This window comes from Mytilus galloprovincialis, chromosome 12 (genome assembly GCF_965363235.1).
Source record: "Mytilus galloprovincialis chromosome 12, xbMytGall1.hap1.1, whole genome shotgun sequence".
Classification (NCBI taxonomy): Eukaryota; Metazoa; Mollusca; class Bivalvia; order Mytilida; family Mytilidae; genus Mytilus; species Mytilus galloprovincialis.
In genome coordinates, this window is record NC_134849.1 from 48,191,365 (window position 1) to 48,214,592 (window position 23,228).

Here is a 23,228-nt window from a genome sequence, read left to right on the forward strand (position 1 = left end):
TTCTGAGATACAGCGACATGTGAAAACACACCTTTTTTTAACAAAAAACTCAATAACTTTTAAATAAAATTTTGAATCATCACCAAAAATTATACAGATCTTAAAATTAAGAAAACTAAAAAGTGTGTATATTCATAACTTGTTTTGAGATGCGGCGCGACATGTGAACCCCCCCCCCAAAAAAAAAACCTTTTTGTTTTACAAAAAACTAACATAAAATTTTTAAAAAAAAGTATACAGATCTTTATATTCATATAACTAAGAAGTGTGTAAAGTTTTAAGCAATAATCATAAATTGTTTTTGAGATACGGCGCAACATGTAAATAAAACCTCCCCCTTTTTTACAAAATACTCAATAACTCAAATATAAAATTTTAAATCATCACCAAAACATATACAGATCTTTAGATTAATATAACTGAGAAGTGTGTAAAGTTTTAATCAATTATCATAAATCGTTTTTGAGATACGGTGCGACGTGAAAAAAAAACACCCCTGTTTTAGTTACAAAGTCCCGTAACTCAAAAAGTTTAATCTAATTTTCACCATAAAGTATACAGATCGTTTGACCATCATTAGAAACAACTATATTAAGTTTCATGAAATTTGGATAAGTCGTTCTCAAGTTACGGTGCGACATATTTACGCCGGACAGACAGACGTACTGTAGACGGCCGGACGCCGGACATTTGTATACCATGATACTTCCCGTCAAAATTTTGACGGGCTTATAAAAATACATTTGATGACAGTTTCTTTTCAGAAAATGTGGTATTATTAAACAAAAACACTAAATATAGTTGACCAATTGCTTATAAATTGAATAAACTGCTATCACAGAGATATATATGGCACGCCGTTTTTATATTTATTCAAATTTGAAGATATCTTATTTATTTAACAAGATATCTTATTAAGTATTAAGATATCTTTAATTAATAAGATATCTTATTAAGTATTAAGATATCTTTAATTAATAAGATATCTCTATTAGTTTATAAGATATCTCTATTAATTAATAAGATATCTTATAAAGTATATAAGATATCTTACTTCTTTATAAAAATATCTTTTAAATACATACTTTATAAGATATCTTATTAATTAATAGAGATATCTTATAAACTAATAGAGATATCTTATTAATTAATAGAGATATCTTATAAACTAATAGAGATATCTTATTAACCAATTAAATAAGATATCTCTATAAGTTAATAAGATATCTCTAAAAGTTTCTAAGATATCTCTATTAGTTTATAAGATATCTCTACAAGTTAATAAGATATCTCTATAAGTTAATAAGATATCTCTAAAAGTTTATAAGATATCTCTTTTAGTTTATAAGATATCTCTATAAGTTAATAAGATATCTCTATAAGTTAATAAGATATCTCTATTAGTTTATAAGATATCTCTATAAGTTAATAAGATATCTCTATTAATTAATAAGATATCTTATAAAGTATATAAGATATCTTACTTCTTTATAAAGAAATCTTTTAAATACATTCTTTATAAGATATCTTATTAATTAATAGAGATATCTTATAAACTAATAGAGATATCTTATTAATTAATAGAGATACTTTATAAACTAATAGAGATATCTTATTAATTAATAGAGATATCTTATAAACTAATAGAAATATCTTATTAACTTATGGAGATATCTTATTAAGTAAATAAGATATGTCTATTATTAAATATATAAAAGATATCTTATATAGTTAATAAGATATCTTATAAATTAATAGAGATATCTTATATTTTAAATAAGATATCTTATATATTTAATAAGATATCTTTATAAACATTTTAATAAGATATCTCATTTAATATATAAGATATCTTATTTAATAAATCAGATATCTCAATTAACATATAAGATATCTCGTTTTGTTATTAAGATATCTCAATTAGTTTATAAGATATCTTATTTAACTAAATAAGATATCTCGAAATTGAATAAATATAATAACAGCGTGCCATAGATATATCTTGCTTTTTTTGTTATATCGATAATGCAAATGTTGAAATTAAAACAGCAACACTTTAGACATGTAAGTTTTGCAAATATTCAAAGTCAATGAACCATTAATGAAGGTACATGGCTAAACAATCGCCATGAAAATGAGATGTGCCAATGCCAATACAACTGCATAACAAATACCATTGACTCATACTGACATAAGTAGTTTCCTTTAAACAAACTTAAACACAAACTAATACATGTAAACTAATGTGTAACCCCGCCGCATGTTTGCGCCTGTCCCAAGTCAGGAACCTCTGGCCTTTGTTAGTCTTGTATGATTTTTAATTTTAGTTTCTTGGTATAATTTGGAGTTTAGTATGACGTCCATTATCACTGAACTAGTATATATATTTGTTTAGGGGCCAGCTGAATGACCTCTGGGTGCTGGAGTTTCTTGCTGCATTGAAGACCTATTGGTGACCTTCTGCTGTTGTCTGTTCTCTTTGACGCATTCCCAATTTCAATTCTCAATCTTAAGTAAAATTTCTAAGTCAATAAACCATAACTGAGGGGTTGTGGTCAAATAATCTCCATGGTAATGAGATGTGTCAATGCTAATACAACTGTATACCAAATATCTTTGACTTACCACTAGCGGGACCTATAAACCCATTTAATCACAAACTAATACATGAAAACTAATCAAAAGTTTCAAAGTCAATAGACCATGACTGAGGAGACTGGGCCAAATAATCTCCATGGAAATGAGATATGCCAATGCTTATACAACTGCAATACCAATTATCACTAACTTACCATTAGTGGTTCCCCATTATCTTTCCTAATCACTAACTTATACATTAAAACTAACCAAAAATTTCAATAGACTATAACTGATGGGGTGGGGTCAAATAATTTCCATGGTAATGAGACGTGCCAATACTAATACAACTGCATACCAAATATATTTGACTTACCACTAGTGGTTCACCATAAACTAGACCTAATCACAAACTAATAACATTGTTGATGCTGACGCTGGAAATAGCATAACTATGTCTCACTTTTTGACTCTGTCAAGCGAGACAAAAAACAGACCAAAACACAAAAACTAAACACTGAGCAATGAACCATGAAAATGAAGTCAAGGTCAAATAAAACCTGCAAGACTGACATATGTAATCATAGAATATTTCCATACACCAAGTTGACAAATTGCACATAATACTGTAAAGTTATTAGAAAAAAAGACAAAAACTCAAAAACTTCTGAATCAAGAAAATGTGGTCAGGGTCTGACGACACTTGCCAGTTGGATATGTACACCTCACATTCATTCCAAACACCAAATTTAGAAGACCAGTAATGAAAACCTTCTTTCATTTATGGGTAGACTTTACATAGATAAATTCAGCCGTATAAGAAAAGCAAAATGAGAATGTTAAATTTGATGTATGCCTTTTTGTGCTACTTTGTTACATTTGTTGTTTATGTAGTGATATTAAGATGATAACACAATATTGACTGTTGTACCCCTATTTTTGACATTTTTACTCTTTGAGTATGTTTGTTTTGTTCATGCATCGTTGACAATGTAATGGAATTTGATGCGACTGTCATACAAGTGAGAGGTTTAGCTAGCTATAAAACCAGGTTCAATCCACCATTTTCTACATTAGAAAATGCCTGTACCAAGTCAGGAATATGACAGTTGTTATCCATTCGTTTGATGTGTTTGGACTTTTGATTTTGCCTTTTGATTTTTGATTTTCCTTTTTGAATTTTCCTCGGAGTTCAGTATTTTTGTGTTTTTACTTTTTGCTTATAGTATCTAACATATGGACTTGACAGCCAAAACCTAACTTTGTTCACTAATCCATGAAATGAGGTTGAGGTCAAGTGAAAACTGTCCGACAGGCATGAGGACTTTGCAAGGTACACACATACTAAATAAAGTTATCCTATTTATTACTCATAATAAGAAAGAACTTAACAATACAAAACATCTTAACTTCTTTTTCAAGAAGTCACTGAACCATGAAAATGAGATAAAGGACAATGGACTAATGACCGACTGAAACTGTGTAGCATAAGGCATCTATAAACAAAGTATGAAGCATCCAGGTCTTCTACCTTGTTCAATGAAAGGTTTTAAGAAGTTAGCTCACGCTGCTCCCAATCCCTCAGCAGATCAATATCCCTATGTCAAGCTTTCTACGACAGTCGCAGGTTTAACAAAAACTAGAAAAATGTTTGTTTTAGACCAATTCAGCCCTTAATTCCTGAACAGTTTAGGCAATTACCCCCCAAAATGAATACAAAACTTCTACTTGTGGTATTGAACCTTCAGAGAAATCAATATACTTATGTACACAATTTAATGTTCTGAAACTAGTGAAATGATTGTTTTGATCTTTTGAGCCCTAATTCCTAAATGAGACCTCACCACCAAAAACGATTCCAGACTTCCTTTTATGGTATTGAACTTTTTGTTTAAATTTAATTGAGACTCTTACACCTTAACATAAGTTATGGTCCATAAGCCAAACATCTGAGGACAATGTGAAAACAGCATACAACCCCAATTTTTTTTTATGTCGTAGAAAAAAGTACTGGCAGACTTTTAATAGCAAGACATGTAGCTTAACTTGGACTACTCCACGGACTAGCAGAAATTGCAAATAATGTGGACATTTTATTTAAGATATACGGAACCATCAAATTAAGTGTGTGCATAAAACTTTTATAACTGTACAATGTATATGCATATTGTCAATCTTCTATAGGAGAACATAACGTATGATGATGATGGTTGTTTTTCAATTTTCTTTAGAAGCATTACATAGGGTTGATTGGATAAAATTTAAAATATACAAGTACTGTTATTCATTTCAGTTTTTGATCAGTTGAATTTGGACAATTTGAGTCTTAGAGGATTAATAAAAAATCACAATTGACATTGAAAAAAAAAACTAAGACAAGTTGGGTTCACTGTCCTTGTTTTGGGCAGTATCATAATCCAATGATCCAAAGTATTGTGAAATTATGAGGATTTTACAGGGAAATCCTAGTTGAGAAAAATTCCACGAGAAAGATTTTTCTTATTTTCTCTAAAATTGTAGTCAAAAAAGATTTAGATTAAAAAAAAATAATAAAAAACATAGGGTCACTGTGCATTTTAAAGAGATATTGCATTATCTGCTTAATTATTTTTTTCGAAATTCAAAGAAGGGGAGATATTTCTATCTAGATCTATCTGCAAAAAAGATAACCAGATGTTCCGCAGGGCGCAGCTTTCTACGACCGCAGTCGTCGAACCCTGAATGGTGGGGGCTAGTATGGACACAACATTCAAAGTGGATACAGCTTTGAATTTGGATTGTGATTAAATAGTTGACACAGCATAGGTTTCTGACACAGAATGAATGTGGTCTAATGAACTTGAAATGTTTTTTTTTAGCAATTCACTATGCTGTTGATTATTAATCCTTTGATATTTGAAGAAATTTTCTTTTTTCATTTCTGAAATCTGAAATAGAAAAAAATTGAACCCACCAATATTTTTTTCACCTCCCCCTTTCCCTTATTCCAAAAATGATCTCAATTTAAACTTCTAATGGAGTTTTCAACAATAGCTACTCATTTAAATACATCATAAAATATAAAATGTCATAGACATGATTTAAGTTGATTTGACTACTATTCTGGACAAAGAAAGATAACTCCAATGCAACATTTTATATTGGCAAATTTCCAATGAAGTTCAATAAACTTAAGTTTTTGGCAAATTTCCAATGGAATTTATCAATAACAAAGTTTTTGGCAAATTTTCAATGGAATTTATTAATAACAAAGTTTTTGGCAAATTTCCAATATACATAATTTAAGAGCAGTTTAGGTGAGCTATTAAAGGGGCACTAGCTGTCAAATTCGTGGTCACCGATTTGACTCAAATTTTCATATTTGATTTATAATAATGTAAAACATTTATCCAAACTACCAAAAGTCTAAAATAAACAGTTTACAGAGCATGGGGTAGATGATCGTAGGTTCGTTTCGTGTGTATTTTAGTCCAGACGCCATCTAATTAACTATCGATTTGACCTCAGATGACCATATAAGCGATGTAAACATGAAAAAGATATGAACAATCTCTTGACGTTTTTAAAAAGGATCTTAAGACATATTTTTTCCGAAGTGCTTTCATTGATTTTTTGTAAATTTTGAAATTTATGAACAATTTGTTTTACCAGTTGATTGTATTGTGAACTTTTACTTAATAATTTTTAATACTTGAGTCACTGTGGTTTAATGATAATCATTATTTTAAATTTATAGAGGAAATTTTAAATTTTTCTTAACTCATTTTTATTTTTTGAAACTTTTTACTTTTCTTTCATTTTGATTAATTTTAATTTTTTGATATTTTTTGTGTGGGTTGTACATTCTTTTATATTATTCTATTTAACCGACAATCAATGTTTTCATTTTACACGCCACTGCTCAGAAATTGTATTTATGTGATTGTATATTTTGCTTTTACCTTATGTATCTTATTTTTTGTTAATTCATGTTAAGCGCTTAGGGTAATTTTTCAAATTATATAATGCGCTATATAAATATTGTATAATAATGAATAGATTAAACCAACACGTGCAATGGGATTTTTTTAGGTCTGTTTGAGTTTATTTTATAGATAAAACTATATGTTTCTCATTGTTTTTAACCGTATAAGAATGATTTTATATGGATCGAATCGGTAATCAAATGATTTACCGTAGTTTCACTTTCATTGTTGACATTCTTTTTCTTTAATAACCGTACAATGCATGCTTTGTCAATCTCTAGCAAGGGGTTAAATTGAACTTCACATGAATACGGATTTAATGAGGTCGACTAATTCACTTGCAAGTGAATGAGCAATTATCAATGTTTCTTCGCTTAATTTGACAAAATTTAACCATTTTGGCTGCTAAAAGCGAATTATTATTTCACTTTTTCACTTTCATTATTGATTGAACAAAAAAAAATCTTACTTTTGGTTTTTTATGTATCTCGTAGCTAGTGCCCCTTTAAAATGAGTTTCAATTACCAACCTTATACTGCTTTTAAATTATGTTTTGTACTAATTGTCCATTAACCTGGAAACCCTTTCCCCCCCTCCTTTTTTGCACCTTATTCCTTAACGGTTTGAGCCATAACTCCCAAAGACAATTCTTACCATCCCTTCGTGGTATTCCAATATCCAAAATCTAAATACATGGTTAGAATCATCATATCAAAGAACCCCAAGAATTCAATTTTTGATGAAATCAAACAAAAGTTCAATTTTGGACCCTTTAGACCTCAATGTGGACCAATTTGATAACCGGTCCTAATTATAAAAAATCTAAATACATGGTTAGATTCGGCATATTGAAGAACCCCATATTGAATTTTTGATGAAATTAAACAAAGTTTAATTTTGGACCCTGATTTGGACCAACTTGAAAACTGGGCCCATAATCAAACAAGAGTGCACACACTGAAATGTCTCGCCTTCTTTACTAATCATTGATATTGTGTTGATAGTCCTAAGTATAAAGCTTTATTACAACTGTCACATAAACGTTACATTAACCAAGATAACTAAACAAAGACCAATGAACCATGAAAATGAGGTCAAGGTCAGATGAACCATGTCAGGCTGACATGTACAGCTAACAATGCTTCCATAAAACAAATATAGTTGACCTAATACTTATAGTTTAAGAAAAATAGACCAAAACACAAAAACTTAAGACTGAGCAATGAACCGTGAAAATGAGGTCAAGGTCAAATAAGACCTGCGCGACTAATATATAAATCATAAAATATTTCCATACACTAAATATAGTTGACCTATGGCGTATAGTATCAGATAAAAAGACCAAAACTCAAAAAACTTAACTCTGACCACTGAACCATGAAAATGAGGTCAAGGTCAGATGACATCTGTCCGCTAGACATGTTCACCTTACAATTATTCCATACAACAAATATAGTAGACCTATTGCATAAAGTATGAGAAAAACAGACCAAAACACAAAAACTTAACTATAACCACTGAACCATGAAAATGAGGTCAAGGTCAGATGACACCTGCCAGTTGGACATGTACACCTTACAGTCCTTCCATACACCGAATATACTAGCCCTATTGCTTATAGTATCTGAGATATGGACTTGACCACCAAAACTTAACCTTGTTCACTGATCCATGAAATGAGGTCAAGGTCAAGTGAAAACTGTCTGACGGGCATGAGGACCTTGCAAGGTACGCACATACCAAATATAGTTATCCTATTACTTATAATAAGAGAGAATTCAACATTACAAAAAATCTGAACTTTTTTTTCAAGTGGTCACTGAACCATGAAAATGAGGTCAAGGACATTGGACATGTGACTGACGGAAACTTCGTAACATGAGGCATCTATATACAAAGTATGAAGCATCCAGGTCTTCCATCTTCTAAAATATAAAGCTTTTAAGAAGTGAGCTAACACCGCCGCCGCCAGATCACTATCCCTATGTCGAGCTTTCTGCAACAAAAGTTGCAGGCTCGACAAAAACTAAGTACATGTTTAGATTCAGCATATCAAAGAACCCCATGAATTAAATTTTTGTTAAAATCAAACTAAGTTTAATTTTGGACCCTTTGGACCTTAATGTAGACCAATTTGAAGAACGGGACCAAAAATTAAGAATCTAAATACACTGTTAGATTTGGTATATCAAAGAACCCTAATAGTTCAATTTTTGATGAAATCAAACAAAGTTTAATTTTGGACCCTTTTGGCCCCTAATTCGTTGGGACCAAAACTCCCAAAATCAATCCCAACCTTCCTTATGTGGTCATAGACCTTATGTTAAAGTTTCACAGATTTCTGTTTACTTATACTTAAGTTATTGTGCGAAAACCAAGAAAAATGCTTATTTGGGCCTTTTTGGCCCCTTATTCCTAAACTATTGGGATCAAAACTCCCAAAATTAATCCCAACCTTCCTTTTATGGTCATAAACCTTGTGTTTAAATTTTATAGATTTCTATTTACTTTTACTAAAGTAAGAGGTCGAAAACCAAATGTCTTCGGACGACGACGATGATGACGACGACGACAACGATGACGACTACGATGCCAACGGGATACCAATATACGACCAAAAAATTTCAATTTTTGCGGTCGTATAAAAACAGAAAAAACAACTCTTAAGGATGTACTTGGGTGAGGTTAGGTAAAAATTAAGAAATTAAAATTTATACTATAAGCTGATAGAGCATCAATTAGGATAAAGATAAGCTTAAAATATTGATAGGTCATGGACCTCCTTTTCGAGATATTTGAGATTTAAAATATGGCGGGAAAAGGCTGACTCGGACATTTACCTTATATTTGCATTGGTATTATCTGGGTCTCAAAACAAAAGAAAGAAAATCAAGAATCTTGTAAAATTTTGGTAAATGACCTTTCATGTGCTATTAAGTCTTACATGAAAAAATAAAAGGGTGTTATGGGGCAAAATATTTTACATTGTATTGTATGGAAAAATACCAAGGAGTCCGAACATTTGGCACAAATTCCAAAACCTCACCTAAGTACATCCTTAAGACACTAAAAAACAATCCTGTTTTAAAATAATACAAGACTGATGATGGTTGTATATCAGTGTTTATTGTAGTCTAATAAGCATTATAATACTTTGTTACATGTAGCAGCTATATTGTGGGTCTAATACTCTATGTACAATTATCTGCACTTGGCCTGCAGTTGCACAAGCCCATATATTAAATTCTGTATTATTGCATCTGGGATCAATAAAGTTTTATTTTATAATCACCATTACCTTTATTTTAGAATTCTATAAATTATTACTATGAAAGTAGATTTCATGCGGGAAAATAATAAACTTCTTTTGTAGGTTAAAGTTTGGAATCCAGTCAACTTTAGATGACAGATGATTAAACAAAACATATGACTATACAGTATTTACAATTTGGTATATAAAGCATACATTCTATCAATTAATAATATACATTGAAATACATTCCAAAGAACTGAATACTTACATTTTTAATGGTACAATTATCTATGATAAACTTGACTAGCGTCAGACTTTCAATATCTTAATATCCCATAGGAGCTGGATTTCTTAAATTCAAGACACTTTTAATGCAAAAATATTTTCTCTAATGCTATGACTTTTCATTCTATTATATATTTTGACATAGGAATTTTATGTTCCATTACATATTTAGGTATTTTGCTTGTTACAAGAATTGTATTCTATTAATCTTTTCTACTATAAGGTGCCTATAGTGCTTAGTGGGAAAAAGAATAAATATAGTGAAGCAATAATAATTCCTTAAGGATCAGTTACATCAATTTGGTGATCCGAACTACCAGATGTTTGTATACATTTGCACTAGTCATCATGACTATCATGCATCTGGGTGGTTGATAAACCAAATACGGGACCTCCCACCAAATTCATTTGTAAAGTGTCTGTGCAAAGTCCTCTATGAATAATGACTGTTTGAAGACATTTTTTTTTAAAGTAACAGCATGTAGTTAATTGATGTTTCATTTCAAGGTCAGCATATTAATTATTCGACATGTATATTCTAAAAAACAAATGCAAATATTTTTAAAGAATTAAAAAAAAAAGAAGGTTTTACTTTTTCTTTTAATAACAGAAGTATATAAATAAGCAGTTAATTATTCTTGAGACATAAATACTGAGACAAAGTTCTCTAAAATGCAATGTACCCAACATTGTTGAAATTATAAGTCATTCACAGACAGGATATATACCCTGTTATTTAAGTAGAGAAAATACATAAACAATAACATAATATTATATCACAGTCAACAGCTTTGTATTTACTATAAATTTCATATACAACAAGTTCTTTTTATTCTTGATATTCATTATTCCTTTTACTGTATTATAGCACAAAGCCTCATCTCACCAGACTCTTAATGACATACTGGTATTTCATCCATCTTGACAAATAACTAATAATGTTAAATTTGTAAATCATTACCAATTTTATGAACTATAGTATAAACATTAAACCTTTGTCAATACATTCAATCAGGAGTAATATAAATCTATACCGGACTGTTGGAGTATCACAATCCCACTACTTAACATCCTTAATGTTTTACATACACCAGATGTATATCAACAATTATGGGCAGTATAGTACCAAATATGGCAGAATATTCACATGTAGAATCATGATTGTTTTTCAGTGATATGTGATGCTGAGTACTTTTCTCTTTCACTAGTGAATTCTGTTTGTTAACAGTCCTTTCTCATCTTCCAATAAGCATTCGATTCTTTCTCGCTACAAAATAAATATCAGTTCATTAATTCTGTGGTATTGTAATTCAACAGTTTTGAAAGATGTTTCTAAATTGTCTAACCATTGTATTTTTGAATGATAAAATATGAGATATGAATAAAGAGAGGTCTAAATTAAATTAAAACAGATTTTTTTAATTTTTGCTTGTGGACTTAAATTCATATGATAGCGAATAAAAAAAATATGCAGAAATGTAGTTTATAAAATGCTATTTAGATAAATATAATAAAAAGTAAGGGTCACTGGACTTTTTAAAGCTACTAATTTATAAATGGAATAAAATTATATTATATTTGAATGGAAAAAAAATCTAAATGATAAAATTCTAGAAAATTAAATTCTGATTTTGTTGCTACCTATCAAAATATGTATGTCTCTGAGTTATCTCCCCTAATATAACCAAAAAAAATATATTTTGAATTAAACTATATTTTTAAGTTAAAGGAAATGTAACTGCATGTAAAAGATAAAATTTTAAATAATTGGGAAATTTCAGTATAAGTCTGATACATTTCAGCTTGACAGTAATAAAATTATGACTGTTTAAAAATTTTAAGTTTTGAATAATGAATTTTAGAGACCCTGTTTCTTTTGCCTGAAACTTTGACTAAAATTTAAACCAACATAGTCGTCTCGAACTTTAACACAAACAAAAAAAACCAATGTTAATTAGTTTATCCATTACCAATTTTACAACATATCAACAATTAAAAAAAAGGCTTAAAAATTTAAAAAAAAAAGTTTCTCCCACTTTTAAAAAAAAATGACCATCACCACCAATTGAATTCAGTTGTTGTCATACACTAAGTTAACAAAAAACAAATTAATAAAACAATTTCTGTAACTTCTTTTCTAGTCAGAAACCAACAGTTTTCTATACATACCCGTCTAGCTTCATCAAATGCATTCAATTTCTAAATATAACATCAACAATTTTTTTTTTAATCAATATCAAGTACAAACTTCCATTCTTGGTAAAATATGCTTTTGTCAAATCTTTGGATCTTCTTTGAAGCTTTTATTAAGCTCTTTTTAAATTGTTATATGCCTTCATTATATATATTATATACAGATTATTAGTCTTGTCTGAAAGTAATAGAGATCAAAGTGAAAGGTCTGTTGTTTTTATAGTCTACATTTAAAACTTGAATTTACAATTTTCTTTAGTCTGCATTATATATCAAAATATTTTACAAGCATATTTAATAACTTAAAACATACATCTAAAGGCATGAGTCTGTCTCTCCTATCTCCTCGGTCTGGATATGCTGGTACTAAGGCTTGTAAACGAACAGCTTTTAGAGCTGTGGGCTGGCAAGATATCAAGTGACTGATTTCTTGTGCCTAAAAACACATTACATGTACAAAATAATATAAATAAATTATCAATTTGTTTTCTTCTTTAAAAGATGCTTTTATAATGCACTACAATGTAGTAATCTAAGATAAAAATATACTTATATTTTGTGTCATTTGATGTGCCCAACATCTCCTTTTATTCATAAATAAACATCTCCGTCATGAGCACATGATAAGCTCAATGTCTTGTGTGTGAAGTTTTATGCAATAATTATAATTAGTTTCTGAGTTATAGCGCTACATGTGAAAACCATCCCTTTTTTTAACAAAAAAACTCAATTACTCTAAAATAAAATTTTAAAGCATCATCAAAAAGTTATCAGATCTTCAGATTAATATAACTAAGAAGTGTGTAAAGTTTTAAGCAATAATCATAAATAGTTTAAGAGATACGGGGCGACAGGTGAAAACCCTCCCTTTTTTTAAACAAAAAACTCAATATCTCTAAAATGAAATTCTAAATCATCACCAAAAAATATATAGATCTTAAGATTAATAGAACCAAAAAGTGTGTCAAGTTTTAAGCAATAAGCATAAATCGTTATTGAGATACAGCGCAACATGTGAACCCCCCCCCCCCCCCCCCCCCACTTTTTTTACAAAAAAAACTCAATAACTCTAAAATAAAATTTTGAATCATCACCAAAAAGTATACAAATCTTAAGATTAATACATGTATAACTAAGAAGTGTGTAAAGTTTTTAACAATATTCATAAATTGTTTTTGAGATACGGTGCAACATGTGAAAACCCTCCCTTTTTTTAAACAAAAAACTCAATATCTTTTAAATCAAATTTTTAATCATCACCAAAAAATATACAGATCTTTAGATCAATATAACTAAGAAGTGTGTAAAGTTTAAAGTAATAATCGCGAAATTTGAAAAAAAAACACCCGTGTTTTAGTTACAAAGTCCTGTAACTCAAAAAAGTTTTAATCTGATTCTGACCAAAAAGTATACTGATTGTTTGACCATCATAAGAAACAACTATGTTAAGTTTCATGAAATTTGGGTAAATTGTTCTCAAGTTAGGTGCAACATGTTTTCGCCTGACAGATAGACGACAGACATTTCATGGTTTGTATACAATAATATGTCCTGTAAAAATTTTGACTGGTGTATAGAGAAAAGACAAATGTGCATATTTTATTTCATATTCAATTATCAGTTATTATTAGTTGTTAATATGATACCATCATAATAACTTATAAATTAATTACTTTACATATAGCCATTTTTAGATACTGAAGAATTCAGAATAAAATGTAAAGAATTGAAAAATGATAGTTACATCTTTATGTCTTCTCTTAATTGAACCAAACACACATAACTCCAATAAACAAAATTAAAGAAGATTTGTTATTTGTCTTGCACTATTAAATTGGCAGCACCATACTTTTGCACCTTTTATAGGACATTTCTGCTTTTTCTCATTTTAGTGTTACTGCTTTATAGTTCACTTTTATGTTTTATTTTTGGTAAAATGAAATGTTTATATTAATCAATTATTCTTGTACTTACTCTATTAGCTTGGTACCTTAATCTCATAATTCTTAATCTGTTTCTAGCCTCTGCAGCTCTACAAAATCATAATTATTTTAAATCTCAACAAATGGTAAATTTTTTGCTGTGTGTTGTTTTTTACAGCTTATCAAAGTAAAACAATAACTGAAGCTACATGTGTGCATGATCAATAAAACAATAATTCATTTAAGGGGGCTCCTGGGTATAAATCAAATTTTTTTTCTAATATAGGATTTCGCTATATTTTTTTATAAATGAACTTTATCATATACTTAAAAGAACAAGAGTGCACACACTGAAATGTCTCGCCTTCTTCACTAATCATTGATATTATGTTGATAGTCCTAAGTATAAAGCTTGATTACAACTGTCACATAAACTTAACATTAACCAAGATAGCTAAACAAAGACCAATGAACCATGAAAATGAGGTCAAGGTCAAATAAACCATGCCAGGCAGACATGTACAGCTAACAAAGCTTCCATACAACAAATATAGTTGACCTATTACTTATAGTTATAAGAAAAATAGACCAAAACACAAAAACTTAACCTTAAAACTTAAAATAAAACTTAAAATAAAACCTGCAGGACTGACATATAGATCATAATATATTTCCATACACATAATATAGTTGACCTTTGGCATATAATATTAGATAAAAAGACCAAAACTTAAAAACTTAACTTTGACCACTGAACCATGAAAATGAGGTCAAGGTCAGATGATATCTGCCCGTTAGACATGTACACCTTACAACCATTCCATACAACAAATATAGTAGACCTATTGCATAAAGTATGAGAAAAACAGACCAAAACACAAAAACTTAACTATAACCACTGTACCATGAAAATGAGGTCAAGGTCAGATGACACCTGCCAGTTGGACATGTACACCTTCCAGTCCTTCCATACACCAAATATACTTGCCCTATTACTTATAGTATCTGAGATACAAATGTATGGACTTGACCACCAAAACTTAACCTTGTTCACTGATCCATGAAATAAGGTCAAGGTCAAGTGAAAACTGTCTGACGGGCATGAGGACCTTGCAAGGTACGCACATACCAAATATAGTTATCCTATTACTTATAATAAGAGAGAATTCAACATTACAAAAATTTTGAACTTTTTTTTCAAGTGGTCACTGAACCATGAAAATGAGGTCAAGGACATTGGACATGTGACTGACGGAAACTTCGTAACATGAGGCATCTATATATAAAGTATGAAGCATCCAGGTCTTTCACCTTCTAAAATATAAACCTTTTAAGAAGTTAGCTAACGCCGCTGCCGCCGCCGTAGCCGCCGCCACCGGATCACTATCCCTATGTCGAGCTTTCTGCAACAAAAGTTGCAGGCTCGACAAAAATGAAATTAAAAAAATGGGGTCACCATTCATTTAAGCTCAAATCTGCCTCCGGAATAAGCATACATTTTTGTTAATGTCCTTTTTTTCTGTTGAACTAATAGGCGAAATAGAGGTAATATCGAAATAAAAAAAATAACTTAATTACAGAAATCGCTTAAATTTTACAATTATTTAGTTTATGTACAGCTTATATGAAAACAATAATAAAAAATATAGGTCACCGATGAGTTTAAAAAGATATTTCAAATTTAATGCAAAAAAATGGGATTTTTGCACCAAAGGGAGATAATTTGGAGCTTTTTCAATGATATAAACATTTTAAAAGTCATCTGGGGCCAAACCGAATCGATTTTTGGGGTTGATTTTTTTTACCATATCATAAAGTAATAACTAATAGTGTAATAAATAAAATTTGTAATGAAAAAATAAAGGTTCAATTTTTTGCTGAAATTTTTGTACCCACGAGCCACCTTAATAGGTAAAAAAAAATTGTAAGGGTTCCACAGAACCCAGTGTCTCGCCTACTTTTGCTGTTAATCACAGGTTTAACAAAATGAGGAAAAAAACTGATAACTGATCAAAATGGAATTTTATTTTTACAAAATTTCCTTTTGGATACTATCTTATGATCATAAACAAGCTTCTGTCAAAGTTTGGTAGAAATCCAGAATAGTTTAAGAAAATTATTAAAATTTCAAAAACTTCGACCACAGATGAATTTTGTGGACGCCAACAACGCCGACAGAATGTAGGATCGCTATGTCTTGCTTTTTCGACTAAAGTCGAAGGCGCAACAAAAAAATGAAACATTTTAGATTTTAAGACTTAAAAGTATTAACAAAAACAAATTATGGAAATAAATATCCATCATAATCATTATTCTGTAGGTAACACAGTTATGGTTTTTCCCTGTGTAGTCTTACTTGAGTTGTCCAATAAGTTTAGCATGCTTATCTCTCTCTGATATATCTTCTTCTGGTGTTGATGCATGATCTCTGAAAATGATGTAAGGAAATGTGTCAACAATATAATTCTACACATGTAGCACCAAACTCAGTTTCTTTAGAAAATAACTGTAAACCTGCAACTTTAAGCGAAAGGAGAATGCTTTACTAAAATGTGAAATGTATTAATGCAATTCTGATACAAGCAAAGCCTCTACCTGGAAAATGACTTCATTAAGGCCCAGACCAACTTAACTGGTGAAGGAGAAGTTAATGACACGAAAGGGGTCTATTCTGAAGATACTTTACATCTTTTGAGATTTGATTTGTTTTATTTGAAATGGGGCTTTCATAATTACATCTTGAAAATGGAAACACTGACCTACTCATGTAACTTTAACCTTGATTACTGATCCATGAAATGAGGTTGAGGTAAGGTGAATTCTGCCAGATGAACATGTAAACATTGCAAGGAACCCTTATATATGTTACAGTAAATAGATGAAATTAGGAATTACATGTAATTACTAAAATTTAGGAATTACATGTAATTCCCAATGCACTTAGTAAATACAAGTAATTCCTGAAACGGCCCAGTTATTACCAGTAATTACTAATTTTAAAATGATTTTTTACACTTATTTACTAACTGTTATAACAATGTCGTAATATGGTCAGCTGATCAAAAGTTATGGTAATACCAACTATAGAAGATTAGTGAGTACTCTTAAAAAGTGATTAGCCTTCTGTCCAAGTTTGGTAGAAATCCAGGATATTTTGAGAAAGTTATTAAAATTCTAAAATCTTTAACCACAATGTGAATGTAATGTTAACTGACACAAGAGTGCACACGCTGAAATGTCTCGCCTTCTATACTAATCATTGATATTATGTTGATAGTCCTAAGTATAAAGCTTAGTTTTATTACAACTGTCTCATAAACTTAACATTAACCAAGATAACTAAACAAAGACCAATGAACCTTGAAAATGAGGTCAAGGTCAGATGAACCATGCCAGGCAGACATGTACAGCTAACAATGCTTCTATACAACATATATAGTTGACCCATTACTTATAGTTTAAGAAAAATAGACCAAACACAAAAACTTAACACTGTGCAATGAACCGTGAAAATGAGGTCACCGTCAAATAAAACCAGCGCGACTGACATAAAGATCATAAAATATTTCCATACACCAAATATAGTTGACCTATGGCATACAGTATTAGATAAAAAGACCAAAACTCAAAAACTTAACTTTGACCACTGAACCATGAAAATGAGGTCAAGGTCACATGACATCTGCCCGCTAGACATGTACACCTTACCATCATTCCATACAACAAATATAGTAGACCTATTGCATATAGTATGAGAAAACAGACAAAAACACAAAAATTTAACTATAACCACTGAACCATGAAAATGAGGTCAAGGTCAGATGACACCTGCCAGTTGGACATGTACACCTTACAGTCCTTCCATACACCGAATATACTAGCCCTATTGCTTATAGTATCTGAGATATGGACTTGACCACCAAAACTTAACCTTGATCACTGATCCATGAAATGAGGTCGAGGTCAAGTGAAAACTGTCTGACAGACATGAGGACCTTGCAAGGTACGCACATACCAAATATAGTTATCCTATTACTTATAATAAGAGAGAATTCAACATTACAAAAAATTTGAACTTTTTTTTCAAGTGGTCACTGAACCATGAAAATGAGGTCAAGGACATTGGACATGTGACTGACGGAAACTTCGTAACATGAAGCATCTATATACAAAGTATGAAGCATCCAGGTCTTCCACCTTCTGAAATATAAAGCTTTTAAGAAGTGAGCTAACACCGCCGCCGCCGTAGCCGCCGCCGGATCACTATCCCTATGTCGAGCTTTCTGCAACAAAAGTTGCAGGCTCGACAATAAAAACTAAGTCCATTTATAAGTAAAAAACGGAAAAAATAATTTTATTTTTACAAAAATTACTTCTTGCAAATTATCTTATGATCATAAACAAGCTTCTGTTCAAATTTGGTAGAAATCCAGGATAATTTAAGAATGTTATCAAAATGTAAAGAACTTTAACCACATAGTGAATATGTGTGGACGCTACTGACGACAGATTTGTTTGCTATGTCTTGCTTTTGCGACAATAGTCGCAGTTCGACAAAAAGAAACAGAATGACAACATTGAAAGTAATACAAAAGGGATGAACCAATTAGTTGACTTATACGATCCACAAAAAGATGATTTTTATACTGGTAAAAACGATGATAAAATTTTGCTGCAGGTTTATAAGCTTAAGTTTGGAGGTCTTGAAAAAGAGAAACACAGAAATATGAAATGTGACTCTTAACACCATCAAAGTGTATAAATTTGTTGTGAAGAATGTCAGCATCATCGCAACAGTCTGACAAATGAAGTTTTAAATAAACCCATTTTGTAAAAGGAATTTAACTTGTGGCATTGGGCAAGTATGCCTGATGGAGATTTTGATTTAAAGAAATTATGAGATTTTAAGCACTATCAAGATTATTCAACCAAATTTGGCATTATAGAATGTCTATCAGCAAAAAGAGGTGACGAAGTTGCCTACAAACTTCTCACAATTTAATGCATTTCTCAATAGTGGATTGATAACATTGTCTTGCATGCGGAAAATGATTTTTAGGGAGTTCCAAAACTGTTAAAACAACCATTTTCCAGTTTCAGTTACAAACACTAAATAGTATACACTTTTGATGTGCCTTATATTCCGTAATCCTTAATTAAGTAAGCCCTTAAATACATACCCTTTTACTTTCTTATTTGGTATCTTGAATTATATCTTTAATTTTATAACAAAAATATCAAGTTAGTAAATAGCTGTAAAAATGACCAAAAAAATCAGTGAATACCAGTAATCACTGAAACAATTAGTAAATACATGTAATTACTAAATCGGCTAGTAATTACAGGTATTTACTGAAATGTTTAGTAATTACGTGTAATTCCTAATTTCACCTATTTACTGTAACATATATATCAAATACAGTTATTCTATATATTACTCATAACAACCAAAAAAAAATTTCAAGTAGTTGTTGAACCATGAAATTGAAGTCAAGGACAATAGACTTTTATTCAGTATACAATGCAAAATCTATGTTAATATATTATACTTTTCACAGACATTTTAGGAACAGATAAATATATATATGTTACAATGTATAATTTAAGATATGTAACAACACTCACCTTTGATATTGCTTTTTCCTATCCGTCAACATCTTTTTAGAATATGCCATACCCTCTGATGCTTTCTTTGGGGGATCTTCATACTAGAATATATCATAAATATTCATTTCAAATATCAACATTAGTTTCAGGATGCTAGAATAAATCTGAAATCATTATACAGGGTGTAAAAAAGTAGTCAATTCAAAACGACAGTATACTAATGTATATGGTCAACTGTACACGATGACACACAATCTAACAAACTGAGTTAGTTAGTTTCCTAGTCTACAGTCTCTGAGGAGTATCACGAAAATGTGTCAATAATCAATATCACCAAAAAAATGGTCAAAACTAAAAAAAACGTTGTACAATATGATCAGCAACACATAGTTGCATATAGCATTCTAATCAAATATGAGAGCTTTTAGCATTTGGTTTCAAATAAGTTGCATTTACAAGGTGTTCATGTATCACTACTATTTTTTTTCTCAAAGCCCCACAAAAAATTGTCAAAATGGCAACTCAATATTTTCAAATATGCATGGTGGAAAACAGTCCTACGTACTAAGCATGTGAATTTTCTGCCAGTCTCACAAAAATTTTGTAAATTTTATTATTAACAAGGTGTTATAGACTGAGAAACGACTGCATAAAAATCTTTTCCAATTACTAGTACAAAAACCAATATTCCAAAATAAATTCTTAGGTACCTAAACAAATTCTTTTTAAATACTATATACTAGTCCAATTTTTGTTTACTAGTCTGTCAGTCTGGGATACTGAGACACTATTACCATACAATTGTCACCTGGGACAATAACCAGTGGCGGATCCAGAATTTTTCATAAGGGGGGGGGGGGGGGGTGGAGGGCAGGCTCCCTGAAAAAAACCTCTAAATCATCCTTTTCTATATTTCTATATATAAATATCATATTTTCTAGATCTATAAAGCAGACAATAAACATAAGCTTCATTTTTCAAACAAGTTGCCAAAGTGATTAAATGCAAAGGACACCGTGTTGTTGGCATTTCCATTGATGTTAAACAGCATTTCAGGATCCTACATAGTGAATATGAGAGGTGTGTTTAGTAAAGGAAAACAACTATGTATAAGAAAAAATTTAAAAAATTGTGTCTGTACATGTATGAGAAGAAATATTTTCATCCTTTATAATTCATAATAACAAATTAAAGAACTGCAATATATGTGTCCAAAATGTTCCGTCTCTGACCAAGCTTTTTGTACATGTTCATTGAATGGAAATAAATGGCAACGCAGTTTAGTTCAAAAGCATTTTAATCTTGGTTGATAAATTAATTATAGAAATGAAGACTTATAGACATATATGCATACAGCTAAATATCTACTTCTTTGTTGAGGTGCCAATTTTTTCAAGTCAGCTGCATCAATTTTCTTCTTGTTCTTGGCTCTGAATTTGCCATCACCATCATCATCTATGGGTGGAAGGTCCTATAAAAAAAAAATTGTATAGATATGTATGAATGCAATGCACATGTACAATGTAACATAGTTTATCAACTGCCTATTCAGAAATATGTGCCAACTGAACTTTTGTCGTACCTCATACAATAATTTTCAATTGTGGCATCAGATATTTTGTACTTATTATAATGTCAAGATTTTACGGGAACCTGCAATAATGGCAGACAAATAGGCCAGTTCCAGGATATGGTTTTTAGGAAGAATCTCTCATGTACGTGACTTCCATCATCATGTGACAAAAATGTATGCCAGTGTTCTCCCCAGGGCCATTTTGCATCATGGTAATGTGATGCTGTATTTCTAAATGTGATGCTATCTGAATTGATTTTCTTATAGATTGTTTTAAGGGTGTGACGCTATAATTTTTAAAAACAAGATGGTATTTCCAGGATGCAATATGAAATATCTGGGGTGAACACTGTATGCATTGCCATTTCCAACACATGTTGAGCAAACGGGTGAAAAAGTTTGATTTTCTACTGCACAAAATATTTGGGAAATTATAAATAATTAAGTCTAATAAGATGGTCACCCTCCCTCAGTCTTTTTCTTCTTCTTTTAGGTGAACAAGGCTTCAAAACTGAAGAATACATGTTGTTGCGCATGCATGACTGACAAAAATCTATACAAATTCATAAAAATATTTCATAACAATTTAAGGGTTTTGTATACATACATAAACCAAAACATGTACATTAAATGCATATTTTTACTCACAATCTGTGTACATGTACACAGATTGTGAGTAAAAATATGCATTTAATGTACATGTTTTGGTTTATGTTTATTTGAAGCTCGAGAGAACAGCTGGTGTTTGTCAATCTCTAAAGCTGTCACCCAGTGGTGGTTTCAATAACAAGTTTGTGGTAGTAAGTTCCATTGAATTATTGTTTGCGGGAAGTATGACCATTTTTACACGTACATGTATGTGTCCTTGAAAGTTTGGTGTCTGTCTGTCTGAGTACAGTTTTGTCTTATTCTGCTGTCTGTAGTGTTTGTTCAAGAATACAAATGTATGCTATGGAATGGCTATATGATAGTGTATTTCTTTATAAAGTCGTATTGGAATCAAGATTACGTACTGACTGAACATAAATTATTTTTATACTACCCTACAGAACGACCATTATGAATGTGCTGGAAACTTTTAATCGTGCAATGATACAGGCCAGGGCCTGCCTTCTATCTGTTAAATGACAACGTCATAAACATAAAGGTGTGCAAAATTAAGGATCTTTTTCTGTAAAAGACATAGTTCCAGAAATGATGTATAGGCTACATTCGGCAATCCTCGATAGAATCCGCTATTCTCCTTCTATCCCTGGGCTGTAATACTGTATGTGATATGTGTCTACGCCTTACATTTCTTCGCCAGAGGATGAACCGGTTTACTACTAGTGCTAATATTTTTAATACTTTATTCCTCTTCTTTACAGGAGATCAGTAATGGAAACCTACGTATCACAGACGAGGTTAGTGAGGTAAAGAATCAGTCAAGTTGAGACGAATGGTATAGGCTAGTGATAAGGTGTAAAGGAAGTGACCACCCCCCCGGAATTATCTAACATGAGTGTCGGAATAACTTCAACAAAAGCCAATTTGACTATACCTGGTGCCGATTTGACCAGATAAAGATTTTACCAGGTGTTCATTTGACGATACTTCGGTTCGGGATATAAACAACCACTGCAGAAGACAAAATAGTAAGAGGTTCACACTTATTGTCTTTTTTATAATGTGGCAAATTATATAAGTTCAATGTATGCAAAAATAATCTCACCGGCATTTTCACTATGTAATAGTAATGACAGCGAACAATATTATAACTACATCATCGATAAAAAGAAAATTGTAGCTAAATAGCGGCCATTTTGTTGTATGTTGTCTAGCAACACATGCGCCCTCTCGCGGGAAAGGCCGAA

The 23,228-nt window shown here is 30.9% G+C and overlaps 1 protein-coding gene across 2 annotated transcripts; it reads right to left on the reverse strand.

Moving 5' to 3' along the window:
* Positions 1-11,147: 11,147 nt before the first annotated feature.
* LOC143054042 (uncharacterized) lies at positions 11,148-23,209 on the reverse strand. 2 transcript variants are annotated; one of them, XM_076226898.1, is made up of 7 exons: positions 23,087-23,209; positions 21,157-21,273; positions 19,821-19,903; positions 16,552-16,623; positions 14,248-14,305; positions 12,587-12,709; positions 11,148-11,347 (listed from the first exon to the last, which is right to left on the reverse strand). In XM_076226898.1, exons 1-7 carry the CDS (start codon positions 23,090-23,092, stop codon positions 11,285-11,287), a joined length of 522 nt encoding a protein of 173 aa, XP_076083013.1. In that variant the 5' UTR covers positions 23,093-23,209; the 3' UTR covers positions 11,148-11,284. The 2 variants fall into 2 exon arrangements, with proteins under 2 accessions (XP_076083013.1, XP_076083011.1); XM_076226896.1 differs by lacking the exon at positions 11,148-11,347 and adding an exon at positions 12,150-12,279.
* Between the last annotated feature and the right edge of the window lie 19 nt (positions 23,210-23,228).